Here is a 19,582-nt window from a genome sequence, read left to right as displayed (position 1 = left end):
TTACTTACAGTGGGAGCCACTTTACTTCCCTATTCCTCTCCTGCTGTTTATCCACTTGAGAGGTGTAGGAAGAGAGGTCGCCATTGAAAATTGAGGCAAAAAAGTTGTTGAGTACCTCATCCATGATTACCAGTTTGATAGCATTGTTTATCAGGGGTTTTGACCTTTCTTTTATGGATGACATACCTGTAGAAGCCTTTCTTGTTATTCTTTGCATCCCTTGCCAGGTTCAGTTCCAGCTTCACCTTGGCCTTCCTCACTTTATCCCTACACAACCAAACTTCATCTCTATAGTCTTCCAAGGTTACCTGTCCTTGTTTCCATTGCCTGTGCATTTGCTTCTTTCCCTAGTTTTACCAGCAGTTCCCTACTCAGCCATGCTAGTCTCCTGTCTTTCTTGCCCTATTTCTTGCTCCTGGGGATTGCTAATACTTGCGCTCTATGGATAACTTCCTTAAAGGTCTGACATCTCTGCTCCTCTCCCTTGACTTTGGGGGCAGTCTTCCAGGGGATCCTACTGACTAACTCCTTGAAGACCTGGAAGTCTACTTTCCTAAAGTTCAGGAGCCTAACTTTACTCCTTACCTGACCCCTGTCTCTTAGGTCTGCAAACTCCACCAGTGCATGATCACTGCAACCCAGGCTGCATCCAATTTTGATGTCGCTGATTGCTTCCACCGGTGACCATTGGATCCAGTATTGCATACTCTCTGGTAGGACCATGCATTTCAGAAGTCTCCTAGGTTGCCTACAGCTAGCTGTGATACTTTCCCAGCAGATGTTAGAGTGATTGAAGTCCCCCAGTAGGATGAGAGCCTGTGAGTGTGATGACTCCTGTACCTGGAGCAAGAAGATTCATCAATAGGCTCCCCTTGATCAGGCAGCCTGTAGTAGACTATGAGGTTCCCTTTGTTGCCTTGGTATTTGATTTTTATGCACAGGCTTTAGATCTGCTAATGGCTGCTCTTCAGAGACAATTCTTCACACTCAATCCACCTCTTGTGCAACTCTTCCGCTTCTCCTTCCTTTCCTGCCTCCTCTGAACATTCTCTAGCTATTGACACTCCCATGACAAATGACATTCCTCCCATCAAGTTTCAGTAATGGCAACAAGATCATAGCTATCCAGCATCATGATGGCTTCTAACTCCTCCTGTTTGTTGCCCATGCTGCATGCTTTGGTGTAAAGACACTTCAGCTGGGCTGTTGTCCCTGTTGCCTTCCTAGAGGAACACTAGATATTTCCCTAGTGGCTTCTGTTACTTCAGGAGTCTCTGACTTGTCTCCATTAAGTCACCAGATCTTACATATATTTTATATGAAATGGTATGATTCTTCTTAAATGATAGCTGAAGGATTGAAATATAGTGGCTGAATTTTAACAGATGTTGAAACATGAAGCCATGTCGCTGTGGCACTTGGCGGTATGGTTTGGTGGTGAACACATCAGTGTAAGGTTAATGGTTGGACTTGATGATTTTAGAGGTCTTTTCCAAACTTACAGATTCTGTGATCCTGTGATTCTGTCTTCAACATTTAAATCCTAATGAAAAAAGTACTCCTCTTTGAGGCATTTTATCAGAACAAATCCAGTTTAGGCATATGCCTAATCTCTGTTCTGAAGAGAAATGCTTTTAAACCTATTTTCTAGAATGGGCTCAATTGTTTGTAATGTAACACTCTGCATCTGAAAGCTTTTATATTCTAAGAGACTTACAAAAATTACTTAATTTTGATAACATTTTTTAGCCATTCTCGAGCTACAAGTACTCCTTGGGCCGGGCAACACTATTAAGCGAGATAAACACCATACAAACATGGATGTTCTGACGCTAAAGGCAGCCTGTTTTTTTGAATATGTGGAATGTTCTGAACTTCAGAGACATTTCAGTAATTTCGCTTAGAAGGACAGCAAGTTCAGGAAGACCTGTTATCTCTAGACAAGCCAACTACGCAGGCCCACTGATCCTCCAGTTGCAGGATGGTTATCAGACTGACTTAGCCCTATGGGAACCCCAGGCCCAGGCTACTTCTCTGTTCAGCATAATAAACCCTGCTGCTGGACTACTTGGGTTCAGAGCAAGGAGCCTCAATGAGGTTTCAGAGCAGCCATGCTGACTCTAGCAAGGGAAGTGATGAGACAGGGTTAACAAGCTTCGCTGACCCTGGAAAGTTTCTGCAGTGACCTCCATACCTTCATCACTTGGGGTCAGGAGTACTTCAGCTCACTGAATAATGAAGAGCTGTTGTATTTTCCTTTTGCAACTCTAAGCCATGATTTGGACTTCTTTACAGAAATTCTAATGTCTGAAATGATCTTTTTCAGCCTTTTTTACTTTTTTTTTTTTAATTTATTTTTCACCTGAGGAGGAATTTCTTTTTTGTTTGTTTTTTTGTTTTGTTATAGTCCAGAAAGTTGAACTAGTGCTAAGGAGCCCACTGCAACAAACATGAAAACACCACATTTCTCATTTAAAAGTGGTAATATAAATTTAAAATGTGGATATTCATCACTTATTTTACATCTATTAGTTTTATTTGTGTTAATTTCCTGCCACTGGTCCCAAGCTGGTATTTTCAGAATAGCATGAAATTGTTTTCCAAGTTCTGAATTCCAACCTTCACTTATAAATATGATGCCATAATGCAATACAATCTCCTCTGCTAATGACCTAATCTGATTTGAAACAAAGAGTCTTTTAGAAAATTCTCATAAGGTTTAACCACTTCCAAGGTAAATCAGCATACATAAACTGTATGCTAAGAGGTAGTTTCCTAGATGCTAGAACAGGTCTTGATCACCAGCTGACACAGAAAAGCAGGACAAAGAGACTGCAAGTAAAGGGAAATAAAGGTTTTTTGAAGGAAAGAAAATAACAGAGGAAAGTAATGGTTTCTGTCTCTTCAAATTATTGGTAGCATGGGTTTGCTGCAGCTAGGTTTTTGCAGCTCTCACAACACATCAGCCTAACTTAGCAGCTATAAGGTCAGCTTACCCCAGCATCACCTTGCATCAGACTCTACCTTCCTGTAGCAAAAAGCATTTTCCTTTAGACTTCTTAGTCCTTACAAAATCTCTGACTGGGCTTTGATTTCAGAATCCAGAAGTTTCACAGAAGATTTGGTAGAGGTGTGCACCAATTCTATTTCTTATTTTCTTACAGCAACTTACGAAAAGCTTGTTTTCATTCTTTACCTGTCCCTCAGAGAAACTGAAAACTAGATATAAACATGTATAAGAAAAATAAAGACTGAAGCTCCTAACCCTCTTCATTATTCTTCTACCTTCACAGTTTTGGAGCAGACTTTAAAATTTACTGTGAGAAGGTTGGGGTTTTTTTGGCATTATGGATCAGATGATTTATCCTACCTTCTTCAATATGTTTACATTGTTGATATTGGATAATGGTAACTACATGTGTAGGAACACGTTTTAAGCTGATTTACCTATTATGTAAGTGACAATGTTGAAAATTCTGTTACAGGGTTTGAAAAACATTGTTACCATGAGCCTACCAAAGGTGCACATAGAAAGTTTTCAAAAGCTAACTTACAATTACCGTGTCCATTACCATTCCCTTGTGTACTGGTAAAATTTCCCTCAAATGTTTAGCAACATTTCAAGGCTAAGATTTTGCACCACAGCTATAACTTCAGTCTTTTACCTATACATCTATGAGGCAGATACTTGTCTTTTAAACTTTTGTCTTTAGCTGGTAAATGTTGAACATATGCTTTGGCATGCATGCCAATTTTTAGATCAAAGCAGACAAAACTAGCTACGAATGAAAGTAGAAATGCAAATATACAATTACAAATAAAATTATGAGAAAATCTAAGAACTTGTGGGCCCGAGTCTGAGATGTTTAATTCAGTAATCATGGTCTACATGTTAATGCATGCTAAGGCAAAATTTAACAACAAAAAAAAGCTAACTGAAAAACCAACCAAAACGAGTTTTTTCTTTTCTGTTAAAGGGAATGTCACAAGGGAATGAAAAACTTTAATTGAGTTTTGAAACACTGCCTTTGATTCTTTTAATGCTGTAGCAAATAGGTCACTGCCTGATTAAGCCTTGTTAACAACTTCCTGTCCAGGGACGGGAAATTAGTATGTGAAATAAGATCAAAAAAACCATAGCAGGTATTTTACAGCTATAATTTTTTAGACAGAAAAAAAATGCAAAGATTTAAAAGAAATTAGGTAGACCAAGATGGTCTTTTTAGAATATGTTAGGTCAAATATGAATTGTTTGATTACAATAGATATTTTTATATACTTATAAAGGTGGCAATGTAATTTTCCTCTATCATAGCTCTTCTTTTCTCATGTTGCATTTTTTTCATTCACTGCTCTCACCTACTGACTGGCAGATGCATGTTCCACTTTAACCTCTGCCAACAGCCCTTGTTCTGACACAGTGCCTGGGGAAGACAGGAATATGGCTGAAGCAGGGCTAGAGTAGAGGATGAGAGAAACATAAATGTCTGCTGAGAGGGCTGCTTTGAAAACACCTTTGTTTGAAAGCTGCTTTTCCCTGAGGGAGAATAGGATGTAGGATCTCTTTACATAATCGGCTTCTCCCTTCCACATGTCAGTGGATACAGTCAAATGTGAAAATTACATCACTTCTTTTGTACTTAAAGGGTGGGTTTTTTTCTCAATAGTTTTTTTTTTTTTTGTTTGTTTGTTTTTTTGTTTGGGTTTGTTTGTTTTTAAACAAATCAAAAGAAAAATCAAAAGAAAAACTATTCCATCCCAAGAACTATGACTTTTCTGTGAATTGTTTAACAACGATATAATTTCCAAAGGTATTCAGCAAGTAGTCTATCTCTGCTTCCATTAAAGTCAGCAATGAACTTACTGTGGACATGTATGAGAATAATCGTAAGCCATAGTTTAGGGATTTTGAAAAATTCTGTTCTGTTACAATCTTCAAGAATGCCAGTGGAGGTTCAGACACATAAAGTTAGTTCCAGACTAGGTATCCAGAGGTAACAAACCTCCACCATTTAATGATTTCTCGTGTATATTTAAGAGCTCCACAAGCACATTCCTCAACCCCAGAAGACCTGACACCTCAAGCTTTTCATTAGTTTGCACCCAGCTCAAGATGAAAAAAAATTAACTAATTTAAAGCTCTTCCCTATGACTACTAAAAAAAAAAATCTATTATATTTTTCCTCGTACATTTTGACAACAAGGATCATACCGACTACAGGTACGTGCATATGTATGTACACAAATACATAAAATTAATGTAATGGTTACTTGGTTTAATTCATTACTGAGTGAAAGAAAATACAAACAACAGCTGAATAAGAGAAAAAATATTAAACTTACATTTTAGCCAAATAAATTGAGAAGAAACAGACATAAACGAATGGAAAGAGGAAAGATCGAGGAGTATCAAAGTCAAAACAGACAGAAGAAAAAGTTATCAGCTTCCTATCTATCTATCTAATTACTCTCAGCCAATGGCCAATACACCTGTTATATCTGAGAAGGAATAATTTCTCGCAGCAATCTGTAACTTAAGGAGTGCTGGGCTGAAGCAGCTCTGTGGAAGAGGCCATTTTTTAAATCTCAAGGTGGTACTCAGCAGTGATAATACTGCACGGCTCACTGCTCAATTGTCACACTAATAAAGCACGATAAAATGATGGTACTATTCCATGTTATTCAGGCTTTTCCACACCTCTTCCCTGAAAAAGTACAATTTAGTTACTTTTCTTAAGACTGCTATATTTATTCTTTTTAAAAGTTGGTTATCACTAACGGGAATATTTTTAAAGAATTGTTTTATACTGTAATAATGAAGAGCTTATGTCAACCCTGTGTAAAGCCATAAAGATATGCATTATGGATGATCAGTTATTCGAATGCAAAATTTAATATTCTAGAAGGTAGAGTTATCCCTGCCAGAGTTCAGGAAACATTTGGATGTTTAGGCACATGGTGTGACTCTTGTGGATGGTACTGTTCAGGTCTGAGGTCTGGACTTGAAGATCCTTCCAACTTAGCATATTCTGTGATTCTGTGATTCTGTGGTGTTTAAATGTTAATGTGACTTTAAAAGGAAAAATTTATGCTGGTTTTGTTATGAATTATTATTGATCTGTGTGGTTTTCTGACAAAATTGTTAATTGCTTTACTCTGGTCTTTATAAAACAAATAATAAAAAAAACCTAACCCCAAAAGGAAACCAAGGGAACTGCAGATTTATTGTTTGTTTTCTTACTTTCACTAAAATAATCTCTGGAGTTTTCAACTTGAAGCTAATTCCTCTTATCTATTCCAAAGCTTGTCTATATTAACATGTATTGTAAGTAGTCTGAATACAAAAGATAGTACCTGCTACATGCAGCTTCTTTTGTTCTTTCAGGATTACATTTAACAACATTCATCAAAATTCTCTCAGCTTTGAACAAATGTGCTAAATAGAGGAGACACGTTTTTCCCCAGATGTAGGTACCTACACAGGAGGCAGCCATAATTTGTATGGCTGTGTGCCCAGAGTCCAAACAGGAGATGGGAGGACAGGAAATCTTAACTGCAGTTCTCCTCAATTCTATAGCAAATTTTCTTGTTCTGGAGCATGTTGTGCTATACTCACATAATAATTTACATACAAGTTAGAAGGAAATATTTCTTGGTTTTGTTTGCCCTTTATGGATATACATGATGTTGTTCCAGTTGAACACCTACAGTTCAGACATTGCATCGGAGTATGAATCTGCAGATTTGTGATTGTAAGAACTTACATAAACCCTTACAAGAGTGCCAATTGCAGTACCTAAAATTCATTGTTTGATCTTAGCTATGTCTGAAGGACCTGGAGTTAAGTTTCTAGGCAATACAGAAATTACGTTGCCTCTAAATGCTGGTTCATGTGACTAGTCATTTGGGTATCCCCATACTGCCAGTCATGCACTAAGGATGAGCCTGGCTTGCGTTTTCAAATAAGGGTTTCTAAAGAATCAGTACCTAGATTTTCCTTTCAATAAAAGTCCTCAAACTGAGCAGAAACTGGATTCTCATTTATATTATTCTCAAGATAAAAGCAGATATATTCTTTAGTTCAGTAGCCGAAAACCAGGGCTACTTTCTCTTAGATCAGTACCCCTAAAAGACACAACACAGAATGGTAGCTCGTCTGCCTTATGTTATTTCCACAAAAATCTGAATTTGAGACAGCTTCACAAAGAAGTAGAAAGGCTCCTACTTTGTTTCCTTTATATCCTTCTTAGACTGCTCTCATCAGAAACTGCAGTAGCTGGTCTAAACAGCATGAACAGAGAGTAAAGATTGTTTCTTCTATCCTGGGGGAGGCTGGGGGGAAGTGGAATCGTAGTTAAAAAACTATGATGTGAACAGCAGGCAGAGCTTTTTACCACTTCTAGTCTGCCTGGCCTGTCTTGGATGCAGTGTTACTGATGTATAGAGATTACTGCATGTTCTCAACAGAGGCAGCAGCTCAGGATTCTCTGATATCTCTCTGACTGAGGGCAACATCACAGCAGAAGTTCAACAGGGTAAAAGGTTTTAAGGTTTAGCTCCTGAAACTGTACATGAACACCCATATTTAGGTGTCTGGGTAGTAAGAAAGTAGATATCAAAATTAAATTGATGAATAGATATAAAAGCATTTCTGTGACTGTTCTAATTTCATTTCATGTGCCAAAGCTGATCCTCTAGGTCTGACCCTGAATTTTTCATGCTTTTGCCACAATAGTAACACTTTCATTGCAGTTTCAACGCAGCCTTCCTAGAAGGCTGTAGCATTTTAAGTCTGGTAGTCATATATCAAAAAGCCAATTTTTAACAAAACATTCAGTAAGTGTCACCTGAGCTGTTCTTTCTTCATGCATTCTGAATACTAAACAATTTGGAACTGTAAAGAATTGGCTAACACTTTTGAATTTTTTATCATAATCACTGTAGTAAGTACCAGTTTCACATTTCCTTTTTTTTTCCTTTATGAAACTATTATTGCAAGAAAAACTGAAGATGACAGAAAGTAAGTAGAGTATAATATTTTAAGGCCACAGAACACTTAAAATATTGGTATGTCACACTGTGGTGATTCAGATGAAAAGGAAAAAAAAATCAGAATGATTCTTTTAGCCTTTTTATGTTCTCTCAGAACTTTCCACATGGTCTTTTCTCTATGCATATAGCTGTAAGAACATTTTTTAAGTTAAGTTTTCATGTTTAACTGTATCTAAGTGAATTACAAAGTGATAATATATTTCACAAATAATCTTAAAGTAAGAATCTAGGGTATTTTTACCTACAAATATAATTTTCATTAAAAAGATGTAATAATTTTCATTTTATGAATGTTTTGTAATTATGTTTTTTAGGTGTTCTCTTAGTTTGACAACAAAAAAATTGTAATGTCCCTGCCCTTGCCTAAAAGAAAAGCTAATTAATAGATTTATCTTGTCATTGTTGTTCTAGAAGGAAAACAAAATAAGTTTGTGGGTATTTTGAAGAGAAAATATAAAATTAATTGTCTGAAATGTGAAGTGACCCTCATTAGATAAATTACAACTTTATTTATTCTTTTCTATGAGTTTGATTTTGTGATGTTTTTCCCAACACCCTTCAAAAATAAATTCCAAACATGTTCACTCAGAAGTGTCTTCATTTTTTATATATTACCTTTTCATGTTTCCTTTTCTGTTATCTCTCTTACACTCAAGAACCCTGGTTTTGACGACCAGGAATGCCAAATTGCGTATTAACCAGTATGTATTGTAGCTGACTTCCAATTAATCATTATCTTTCATCTTAATTTCTCTTTATAATTCAGACTGTTTTTTTGATTTCAAAAGGATACATTTTAAATTTATTAAGCATTATTACTCTAAGGCTCCTTAAAACTCACTCGGACCATTCTGATGAAATGCGATGTTCAGCAAGGTTGTGATGCACCAGCTTACATAGATAAATACTTTTCAAGGGATCTTAAAACATAGAAGACACCTCAAAGAGATTTAATTACATATTTTCACCTCTCATGTGTTTTCAGTGGTATTTGCAGCACCAGTATTTCTCCTGTCAAAAATAAAATGTAAGCCCTGAATATCATTTCATTACTGCTTGCTGTCAAGAAAATCAATGGTACATGACTCCTTTTGACTTCAGTAAAACTGAAAAAGCTCTTTTTTTGACCATATCTCCTATTTAAGTAGTATGAATAATGTTTGCATCTGAAATGATTGTCTAAGAAGAAAAGCATATGAAATATATCAGAATGATTTGTTTTTCTGATAGCAGCAGTTACTGAGGTGACATTTTATTTATGAAAGACTCATTCTCATTTCTTGTCTTTACTCCAAAGAAAAGGGACTAAGAGGAAGAAAGTGATCCTAAAAACTTGTTTGAAACTTGGAGACTTCTGAGTCTGTGTTTTGGGGGGAATGAAAAAGAAGAAAAGGAGAGAAGCAGGGATTTCTTTTAGTTAGCTTGCCTCGTTATTTTTCTAAAGCCATCAAGAAAATATCTGTTTTATAATTATTCTCATATCCACTCTGTTGTTTTAAGGAGTCAATTTTAATTCAAGTAGGCAACACAAACATTCAGTTAACTCTTTGGTCTACTTTCATGATCTCAATCTCTCCAGAAATGTTATTTGAAGGTATTTCTGTTACATTATTTCCCATTTCCCATTGTCCCTGTTCTACAATTTGCTAAGGAACAAAATAGGTTGACAGATCAAATTTTGGCAGTTGCATGAGCTAAATGGGGAACTGATCCAAATCAAACCTAAAACCAATGAATGAAACAAAAATAACATGGACTTGTTCCCTGATCTCATCCATTAATTCTCCACACTGAGAGCTGTGTCAGCATGGCTGAAGAAGATACCCATACTGTTGCCCGTAACCAAAAGAAACACAAACCAACAGAGTGCCGGTTTATGCGGTGCTTTATTCGGGGCCCCGGGAACCTGAGGACTAGCGTCCAAAGTCAGGATTCCGAAGACCCTCATTTTCAGTTCAGCTTTTATACACAAACAAGTTTATGTGCAGTTTCCACGGCAAACCAGTTACAGTTTCCACAGCAAATCAGGTGCAGTTACAAACAAGCTCATACTTCATACTGATAACAATTAATAATCATCTACTCCAATCATAAATCTGCTTAAGTTGTCTTATCCCTAGAAACTGTTTAACAGACCTTAACCACATCCTAGGTAACAAATCGTTGCATACATGCCTGACTAGATCTTTTGATTATGGTTTCCACTTCACACACAAACAAAGTTGCTTTCTAGGCCTACTCTTCTACTAAGCCTTAGCCATTCTACTACTAATTTAAATTGCTGTGCAACATGTCCCCCCTTTTGAGCATTCTTCAGGCTTTGCTTGCAAGGATGCTCAAATACAGCAATCTTCAGGCTGTAGTTTCTTGGTAGGTAGGAGGTGATTCATTTTGCGGTGAGATTATTTCTTTCCTTGTTATAGCTTTCATGATGCGTCTCGTATGTTGACCTTCTTTTACAATCATTCCTAAAAGACACTTGTAAACAGTTATGGCTATGACAATAATTATTACAATTAATATTCCGTACTGAATAACAGAAGATATCCATCCTGACACATGAAGACCTAGGGAGCTGAATAATTGTCCTATCCAATTATGTTCTGTTTCTTTTTGCAGTTCATGAACATTTTCGTCAATTTGTTCTAATTGGCTAATATCTTTTTCTACTTCTTGAGTGACATTTGGGATGTGTACACAACAATGCTCGTCCTTTGCATGCAGGTAGCCGCAAACTCCATGTTCCTTAAGTAATATTAAATCTAATGCCATGCGGTTTTGTATGGTCATTCTAGAGGTGGCTTGTAATTGTAAATTTAGATCTTTAAATCCCTTCTTAGTGACTGCTGCTAACCTTTCAGTTTGTCCCATTAATTTAAACAACATTTCTCTGTTCCGGTATGTTGAAATTGGTGCAAATAGAGACTCTAATGCCCATCCAAATTTAACTCCTGCTGATGGTTCATGCCAATCTCCCAACCCCAGGTTATCAATGTCTTTACTAATTTCTCTTTTCCCTCGTGGTTGTATTTCTACTGATGTTAACTTGTCTTGCTTCCAGAATGGACAGAGAGTAGGTATCCCCAGTGTGACAGGTACAACCGGACCATCTATGGGTATGTGGGTGGCCCACTGGCCATGTCCCATTACCCATACTAAATTTCCTGGGCTCCTAACTGTAGTGGTACGGCAATCAATGTTTTTCACAGATCCTTTAATCGTATGATTATATCCCCGACATTCACATCCTAACTGCAAAAGTGTTTTGACTGGTATTAAACCTATCTCATCATCTGGGGTATCACATGTGTATATTCGAGTACAATTCCAATCCTCTTTTGTACGTGTTTCTGTCCTCCAATTATGATTCCTTCTATTTCCTATAGAATAAGTTTGATTCTTTTTCCCTTTCCAATGAATGCACCACTGTACTTTTCCAATGTAACTATATGTCTCTAATAAGCTGGGTCCCCAAATTGTTTGCCATTCTTCCATGGTTGTAGAACTTGTAGTATTTTGACACACTTCTTCTTGCTTTTCTCGTTTTATTCGAACTTGTACTTTATAACATGGGTGTGTTACTGAACCTGAGATCAAACAATTTCCTTCTAACTTTCCAATTTTCTCACTTTCTACCCAGCGAAAATATCCAGGCATCTGTTCACATTGTTTTTTAGTCACTTTGTCTATCAATAAACATGCATCTGTCATTTCATTCCATGTTCTAGTTACAAATCTGCAATTCCATGTAGTATTCTTAAACATTCTAGGGATTTCCGGTACTGGAATTATTCCCCATGGGATTGGGTCTCCTGCAGCATGAGGCATAGGGAGACATGCAGTGATTTTTGTGACATTCTGTACTTTCCCAAAATCACGAATTAGGCCTACAACTAGGTTTTCTTGTTCTACTTCTCTATCTGGAATCTGCAGGTTACTTACCTGTCGGGTTATTCTTTCAGTCCTTACGTGGACGACAGTAATTCCAGTGTCCCACCAGTCATCTCTACTTATCCAGCAAATATACTGGCCCTCATCTTCTCTTCTTTGAATTTCTTTGATTTTCAAAACTATTGTATCTGCTCTCTTCTCAATCTGATGTCTTTTTCCAACTTTCAAGTTCTGTCCCTTAAACCACCACCCATATTCAAAATACTGTCCTTCTGGAATTTTGCAGCTTAGAATCAGATCTCTTCCTTCCTGGGTCGAATAAAAACTATGTTCTGGTCTAACTCTTATTCCTTGATGTGGTACGGCTACTGCTGTCCTTATTCCGTGATCTTTTTCTTCTCCACATGAGACTACACAAAGAAATGTACCTTCTGTCTTTCCTACTCTGGGATTAGAAATATTCAGCCACCCTTTACCTCCTTTACTATTTGACCACCAGCTAACTCCTTGACTTTGTGATTCCCAAGATTGATTTGCCACATTTAATTTCCACCACTTTACTTTAACTGATTTTCGACAATCATCAAATTGGAAGGTACAATTGATTTTTAAAGGAGGACCATCCCACATGTCTGATTGTTTCCTAGTGGGTAAAACTCGCACTTTGGTCACCGTCTTCTGAGTCGTGTTTATTGTCTGTATTTCTATATGTCCATAATCAAAACTTTCCCAAATCCAAACTACACACATATATGTCCCTTCCATAGCTTTGGACACTTTGGGTACCTGCAGAACGGTGTAACCTTTTTGTTGTGTAGCATCCCAAACTGTTGTCACTCCTTCTGTCATGATTTGGTCTTGATCTCTCCATCTCCACTTGACATGGACATCTCTTAATTCAGCTCCCTGGTCATCTGAAAATAGACAAGTTAAGTTTACATCAGTGTGTTCTGGTACAAATAAATAAGGATCTGGGGTCTCAATTCTCACGGTGGTTTCTGCTAAACTTATCAACCCCAGGAACACTATGATCCTCAATGGTTGGCTCGAAATACCATTCTTGTGGGTGAGAGAGGTTCTACCGACCACGAAACTGGAACTTTCTTGACCCGAGTATAATGGATCCAGCTGTCGATTCCTTCGACTTTCACTGCCGTGTAGGTCGTCATGATCACCTGGCGAGGACCGTCCCATGTTTCTTTCAGCGGCTCCACCGACCAGTTTCTCACGTAGACATGATCTCCCGGAGAAATGTCGTGCACTGGATTCTCCAGGGGCAAAGGTCGATTCCACTGCAACGCTCCTCTGAGGGCTGTGAGAGTCTTATTTAAAGATAACACATAATTAAACACTGCTTGATCACCTACTATATGAGGATCCCCTTGGTAGGTAGCTGCATGATAAGGTTTGCCATATAATATTTCATATGGACTTACTCCTATCCTCTCCCTTGGTTTGATCCTAATTCTCAACAAGGCAATGGATACTGCTTGGGGCCACGGAATCTTTGCCTCCTGACAAATTTTCTTCAATTGACCTTTCAATGTCTGATTCATCCTTTCAACTTGTCCACTAGACTGTGGTCTCCATGGTGTATGGAGATTCCATGTTATCCCTAATACAACTGACACATCTTGTACTATTCCTGCTATAAAGTGCGGTCCTCGATCAGAGGACAACCCTAGGGGAACTCCAAATCTTGGGATGATTTCTCTCAAGAGAGTTTTTACCACTTCCTTTGCTTGATTAGTCCTACAGGGAAAAGCCTCAGGCCATCCTGAAAAGGTGCAGACATATACTAACAAATACTTATAGGATTGGGCTTTAGGCAACTCAGAAAAATCTACTTGCCAGTAATCTCCTGGTAACTGACCTATCTGTAATTTTCCCATCTGCACCTGCTTCCTGACTACTGGGTTATTCTTTATGCACATAGGACACATTGCATTTACCCTTTTTGCCAATGTTAACATCTGGTTTGAGAGAACCTCATTTTTCAAAAATTTTACCAATGCTTCTGCACCCCAGTGGCACTTATTGTGTTCTGTTTCAAGCACTGCTTTCATTATTCTGACAGGTAGAATCACTTGTCCTATGGGGGAAATGTACCACCCTTTAACATTTTTCTTTGCATTTGTCATTTGAGCTAATTTTTCATCTTCCTGTGAATAATGTGGTTTTTCTTCCATATATGGTATTGCTGGATTATTTCGAACAGGCAAAAGAACCATCTGAGTCCATACTTCTCTTGCGGCCTGCTTAGCCGCTTGATCAGCCTGTCGATTACCTCGAAATTCTCGTCCGGGATCTCTCTGATGTCCTTTAACATGCATTATTGCCACTGCTGAGGGCTTGTGTATTGCCTCTAGCAATTGTAAAATTTCTTCCCGATGTTTAATCATTGTCCCTTGAGAAGTAAGAAGTCCTCTCTCTTTCCAGAGTGCTCCGTGAACATGAACTACCCCAAAAGCATATTTGGAGTCAGTCCATATGTTAACCCTCTTTCCTTGGCTTAATATTAAAGCTCTCACCAATGCCCATATTTCGGCCTTTTGTGCAGACGTACCTGGGGGTAGTGCATTTGCTTCTATCACTTCTTGTTCAGTGACCACTGCATACCCAGCATACCTGGTGCCATTCTCCACAAAGCTAGATCCATCAGTGAACAATTCCCAGTCAGGATCTGCCAATGGTTCGTCCTTCAAGTCTCTTCTGCTCGCGTAGACTTGTTCAATGGTCTCTACACAGTCATGCTCCAGAATACCTTCTTCCTGTGTAGACCTAAGGAATTCTGCTGGGTTGAGATGGTTAGTGATTTTCAGTTCAACATCATCTTGTTCTCTCAACAAAGCTTGATACTGTAACATACGGCTAGATGAGAGCCAATGCCCCCCTTTTTGTTCCAAAACTGCTATGACCATGTGGGGTACGTACACTACCATGTGTTTTCCCAGAGTCAATTTTCGTGCTTCTTGTATTAAAATAACTGTTGCTGCCACAGCTCTGAGACACCCTGGCCATCCCCCACTTACTGCGTCTAGCCGTTTGGAGAAATATCCAACAGGTCTTTTCCAGGATCCTAGACGCTGAGTGAGGACTCCTAAAGCCATTCGTTGTCTCTCGCAGACATAGAGCTGAAACTCCTTGGTTGGGTCCGGCAGTCCCAGGGCAGGTGCTTCCTGGAGGGCTCTCTTCAATTCCTGGAACGCTTTCTCTTGCTTCGTCCCCCAGGTCAGCTTGGGCTCCTTTACTGCTTCATATAAGGGTCTGGCAGTTAGTCCAAAGTTGGGGATCCACAGTCTGCACCATCCGACCATTCCTAAAAAAGATCTCAGTTCCTGATTATTTCGGGGCATAGGGATAGCACATATTGCTTGAACCCTATTTGTTCCTAAGCGCCGGGTTCCTTGGGAGATTTCACATCCCAGATAAATAACTTTCTGTTTTACTAGTTGTGCTTTTTCTTTTGAGACTCGATAGCCTGCTTGCCCCAGCATGTTTAACAGTTCAATGGTTAATTGACGGCAGAGTCCCTGCTCTGTATTTCTCAAAAAGATGTCATCAACATATTGAAGTATTATATATGAAAAAAAGATTCTTTTACCTGAGTAGTCTTCCATTCTTCAAGTTCCTTTGCTAACTGATTACCAAATATCGTGGGTGAGCATTTGAATCCTTGTGGTAATCGAGTCCAAGTAAGCTGTAGCTTCCGTCCAGTCTCTGGGTTCTCCCATTCAAAGGCAAAGATTTTCCAACTTTCCCGTGCCAGTGGTATGCAGAAGAAGGCATCCTTTAGATCAATCACTGTAAACCACTGAAATTTCTCAGAAACAGATGTTAACAAGGTGTAAGGGTTAGCTACAACCGGGTGGATGTCTTTTGTGATACGGTTTACTGCCCTCAAGTCTTGCACTAACCTATACTTACCGTTTGGTTTTCTAATCGGAAATATGGGGGTATTAAATTCTGACTCACATTCTTTTAGTATCCCTAAAATTAAAAACTGTGTGATCATTGGAGCTATTCCTTTTCTAGCTTCTAAACTAATTGGGTATTGTTTTACTCTAACGGGTTGTGCTCCCTCTTTTAATTCTATTCTAACTGGGGTAGCAGCTTTGGATTTTCCAGGGACCCCTGTTTCCCATACCCAAGGCACTACTGCTTGTTCTATTTCCTGAGGTACCTCTTCTTTTTCTACTTCATTCACAACAAAAATTTTTGCTAAGTTCTCCTCCGGAATTTCCAATTTAACTCTCCCTTCTTCAAATATAATTTTAGCTTGCAAGGCTGAAAGCAAATCTCTTCCTAGTAAACATTCAGGACTGTTGGGCATATACAAAAACTGGTGGTCTAATTCTTTTCCTCTAAATTTGATATCTAAGGGTCGCAGAAACGCTTTTTCTTCTACCTGTCCAGAAACTCCTACCACCCATGCAGTTGAATCGCTTAGTGGCCCCATCAGTTTATTCATTGCCGAAAAACTAGCTCCAGTGTCGATTCTAAATTCCGTCGGCTTCCCCTCTACTTCCAAAACAACCTTTAAGTCTGAATCTAGCCGACTCTGTCTTCCATAATTCCCTAACATAAATGCTTGGGCGACACCTTGTGGCGTGCCCATACCAGCAGGGTTTTGCGGATTTGCAAGGCTCTGAGGATTCCATGGGTTCAATCCATTTCCAGCATTCAAAGGGCATTCATTTTTCCAATGTCCTTGTCCTTTACAAAGAGCACACTGATTTAGTCCTATTCTACCACGTCCTCCCCCATATTGATTTCCAAATCCCAATTGATTATTAAATCCTCTACCCATTCCTCCCCTTCCCCTATTACCACGACCTCTTCCTCTATGGCTACTGGCCCCATTGTTCTCTCTTGGAGCTTGCAGGAGTGCTAACAAACTTGTCTGCTGCTTCTTAGTAGTTTCCCTTTCTCTATTATTGTACACTTTCCATGCCACTTCCAATAATTTTTCCAAATTCCTCGTCTCCGCACCCTCCAACTTCTGAAATTTCTTTCTAATGTCTTCTTGTGCTTGTCCCATAAAAATCAATGCTAATTGCAATTTCCCTGATTCAGCTTCAACATCCAAATCTGTATATTTCCGAGCTGTCTCTTTTAACCTCTCCAAAAAGGCTGAAGGGGATTCCCCCTTATCTTGCCTTACTGAATATAATTTTGACCAATTCAGCGTTTTCGGTATCCCCTTTTGTACTCCCTCCACCAATAATTCTTGATAAACTTTTAACCTTCTATAATCTTTGTCCACCTCCGGATCCCATTCGGGATCCTCCCGCGGTACAAAATCATTCACATTTCCCCGCACTCCCTTGGGCAAAGTTTTTATTCTTTCTTTCGCTTTTTCTACCATCACCTTTAATACCATTTCCTTTTCTGTCGAGTCCAAAATTGTATCTAACAATACTTGCAAGTCATTCCAGTCTGGGTTTTGAGTTTTTATAACCATTTTTATAATACAAGTCACCTGCTCCGGATTTTCTCTGTATGACCCAGCTGACTGTTTCCAAATTAATATATCATTAGGTAAAAAAGAAACTTTCATCATGACTTTTCTCCCGTCCGCTCCAACTGCTTCCCGCGAAGGGGCCATTAATCTCGGGGGTGAAAGCGAAACTTCCCTCAACTTTCCCCCCCCTCGCTGTCTTTCTCTACTCCTCCCTCGTTCTCTTCGTGCTCTCCGCGTTCGTTCAGCTAAAGGAGTTCTATCAAAATCACATTCTCCCTTTTCTCTTTTCTTCCTCATCCGAGGACGATTCTAGCGGGGGCATGGTGGGTGATTGTGCCCTCACACGTGAAGGGAGACTATCTCCCGAGGGCGCACTTGGAGTTCTACCGGGGGAGACTAACAAAGACACATCCTCCTCTGGTTCTGAAAACCGTATTTTCCGCTCATATTTATCATCCAATCCTTTCAATATCATTATACTCCGCTCTTGACATTCTTTACATTTATCATCCTCCAGTTTCAGTTCTTTCAACACTAAAATACCACATTTTTTTTGCCACTCAGTGTTATGTTCTAAATAATAAAACAAGTCCAGATACGGTATTTCATCCCACTTCTCATTCTCTCGTAAATATCGCATCAAAGGGGTTATAATTTCCAAAGTCAATGAACCATTTCTAGGCCACTGCATTCCTTCTGTCTCATACTGAGGCCATACATTATTACAGTAATCAATCAATTGTTTCTTGTTTAACTCTTGTCCAAAATTTCCCTCCTTCCAATGTTTTAACAAGCAACCAAGCGGAGAATCGCTAGGGATATCTTTTTCTGCACAAGATAATGCTCTAAAAGTTTTAAACGGCATCATACCGGCTCACACATACACCGTAATGTGAATTCCTCAAATTCACAATACACCACAATGTGAATTCCTCAAATTCACAATACCACAACCATACAAAACAATACGTTTAACGACCAGCACGACAACACAACAACATAAACCAAGTACATATTCCAAAACCAAAACCAAAACCAACTCGCCAATTCTCCCTCTGAGTGGCGAGTGCTGGTACAGCGCGGCTTTCGCTACGTCTTACGACCAGCGCCTAGGCTTCCCAACCGAGGTACCTTTAGCCCAACCCAGCGGGTAACTCACGGTCCCGTCTTATAGGCAGGCTCCCAACCAACAAACCTAAAAGAATAAAGCACCTCCGGGCTTACCTGGATGGGTTGTCCGGCGGGCGCGGGGTCGGGCACGGGTCGATGTCTCCCCAGAAATCACCTGGTTGCCGGCGTGGAGTAGATCAGCTCGTGAGCCGCCCCAGCTACCCCCGGAGTCCCCAGTCTGGGTCGCCAGAAAACTGTTGCCCGTAACCAAAAGAAACACAAACCAACAGAGTGCCGGTTTATGCGGTGCTTTATTCGGGGCCCCGGGAACCTGAGGACTAGCGTCCAAAGTCAGGATTCCGAAGACCCTCATTTTCAGTTCAGCTTTTATACACAAACAAGTTTATGTGCAGTTTCCACGGCAAACCAGTTACAGTTTCCACAGCAAACCAGGTGCAGTTACAAACAAGCTCATACTTCATACTGATAACAATTAATAATCATCTACTCCAATCATAAATCTGCTTAAGTTGTCTTATCCCTAGAAACTGTTTAACAGACCTTAACCACATCCTAGGTAACAAATCGTTGCATACATGCCTGACTAGATCTTTTGATTATGGTTTCCACTTCACACACAAACAAAGTTGCTACTTTGGAGTGTTGCTTTCTAGGCCTACTCTTCTACTAAGCCTTAGCCATTCTACTACTAATTTAAATTGCTGTGCAACAATAGTACTCTTCATAGTGAAAGGGCACTTCAGAAAATAGATAATCCACCTGTTAGTCATGTAGGATTTTGTGCACCTCTACATCGGAATAAAATCAAAGCACAAGAAGGGAGAATGTCAAATATACTAGCATTTCTAGGCATGCAAAGGCAAAATTCAGGCCACTTATCTGAGCTTTGCTTCTAGATATGGTGGGGGGGTTTTTTCTCTATACAGAGGTGTCTTGGGAAAATATTTCCCTCTTTTTTGTTTTGTTTTATTAAAATTATAAGCATAAAATTGGTTCAGTATTGGACTAATGCTTAGAAAGCAAGAGTGTACACTAGACTTTTTT

The 19,582-nt window shown here is 39.1% G+C and overlaps 1 protein-coding gene across 1 annotated transcript; it reads right to left on the bottom strand.

Moving 5' to 3' along the window:
- Positions 1–10,404: 10,404 nt before the first annotated feature.
- LOC120324535 lies at positions 10,405–18,857 on the bottom strand. Its single transcript, XM_039387651.1, has 2 exons — positions 18,632–18,857; positions 10,405–13,265 (listed from the first exon to the last, which is right to left on the bottom strand). Exon 2 carries the CDS (start codon positions 13,135–13,137, stop codon positions 10,405–10,407), a length of 2,733 nt encoding a protein of 910 aa, XP_039243585.1. The 5' UTR covers positions 13,138–13,265; positions 18,632–18,857.
- Positions 18,858–19,582: the final 725 nt, after the last annotated feature.

This window comes from Pipra filicauda, unplaced genomic scaffold, assembly GCF_003945595.2.
Source record: "Pipra filicauda isolate LSUMZ 115617 unplaced genomic scaffold, ASM394559v2 scaffold57_size4234018_pilon, whole genome shotgun sequence".
In the NCBI taxonomy this organism is placed as follows: domain Eukaryota; kingdom Metazoa; phylum Chordata; class Aves; order Passeriformes; family Pipridae; genus Pipra; species Pipra filicauda.
This window is presented reverse-complemented; position numbering and strand designations above follow the sequence as displayed.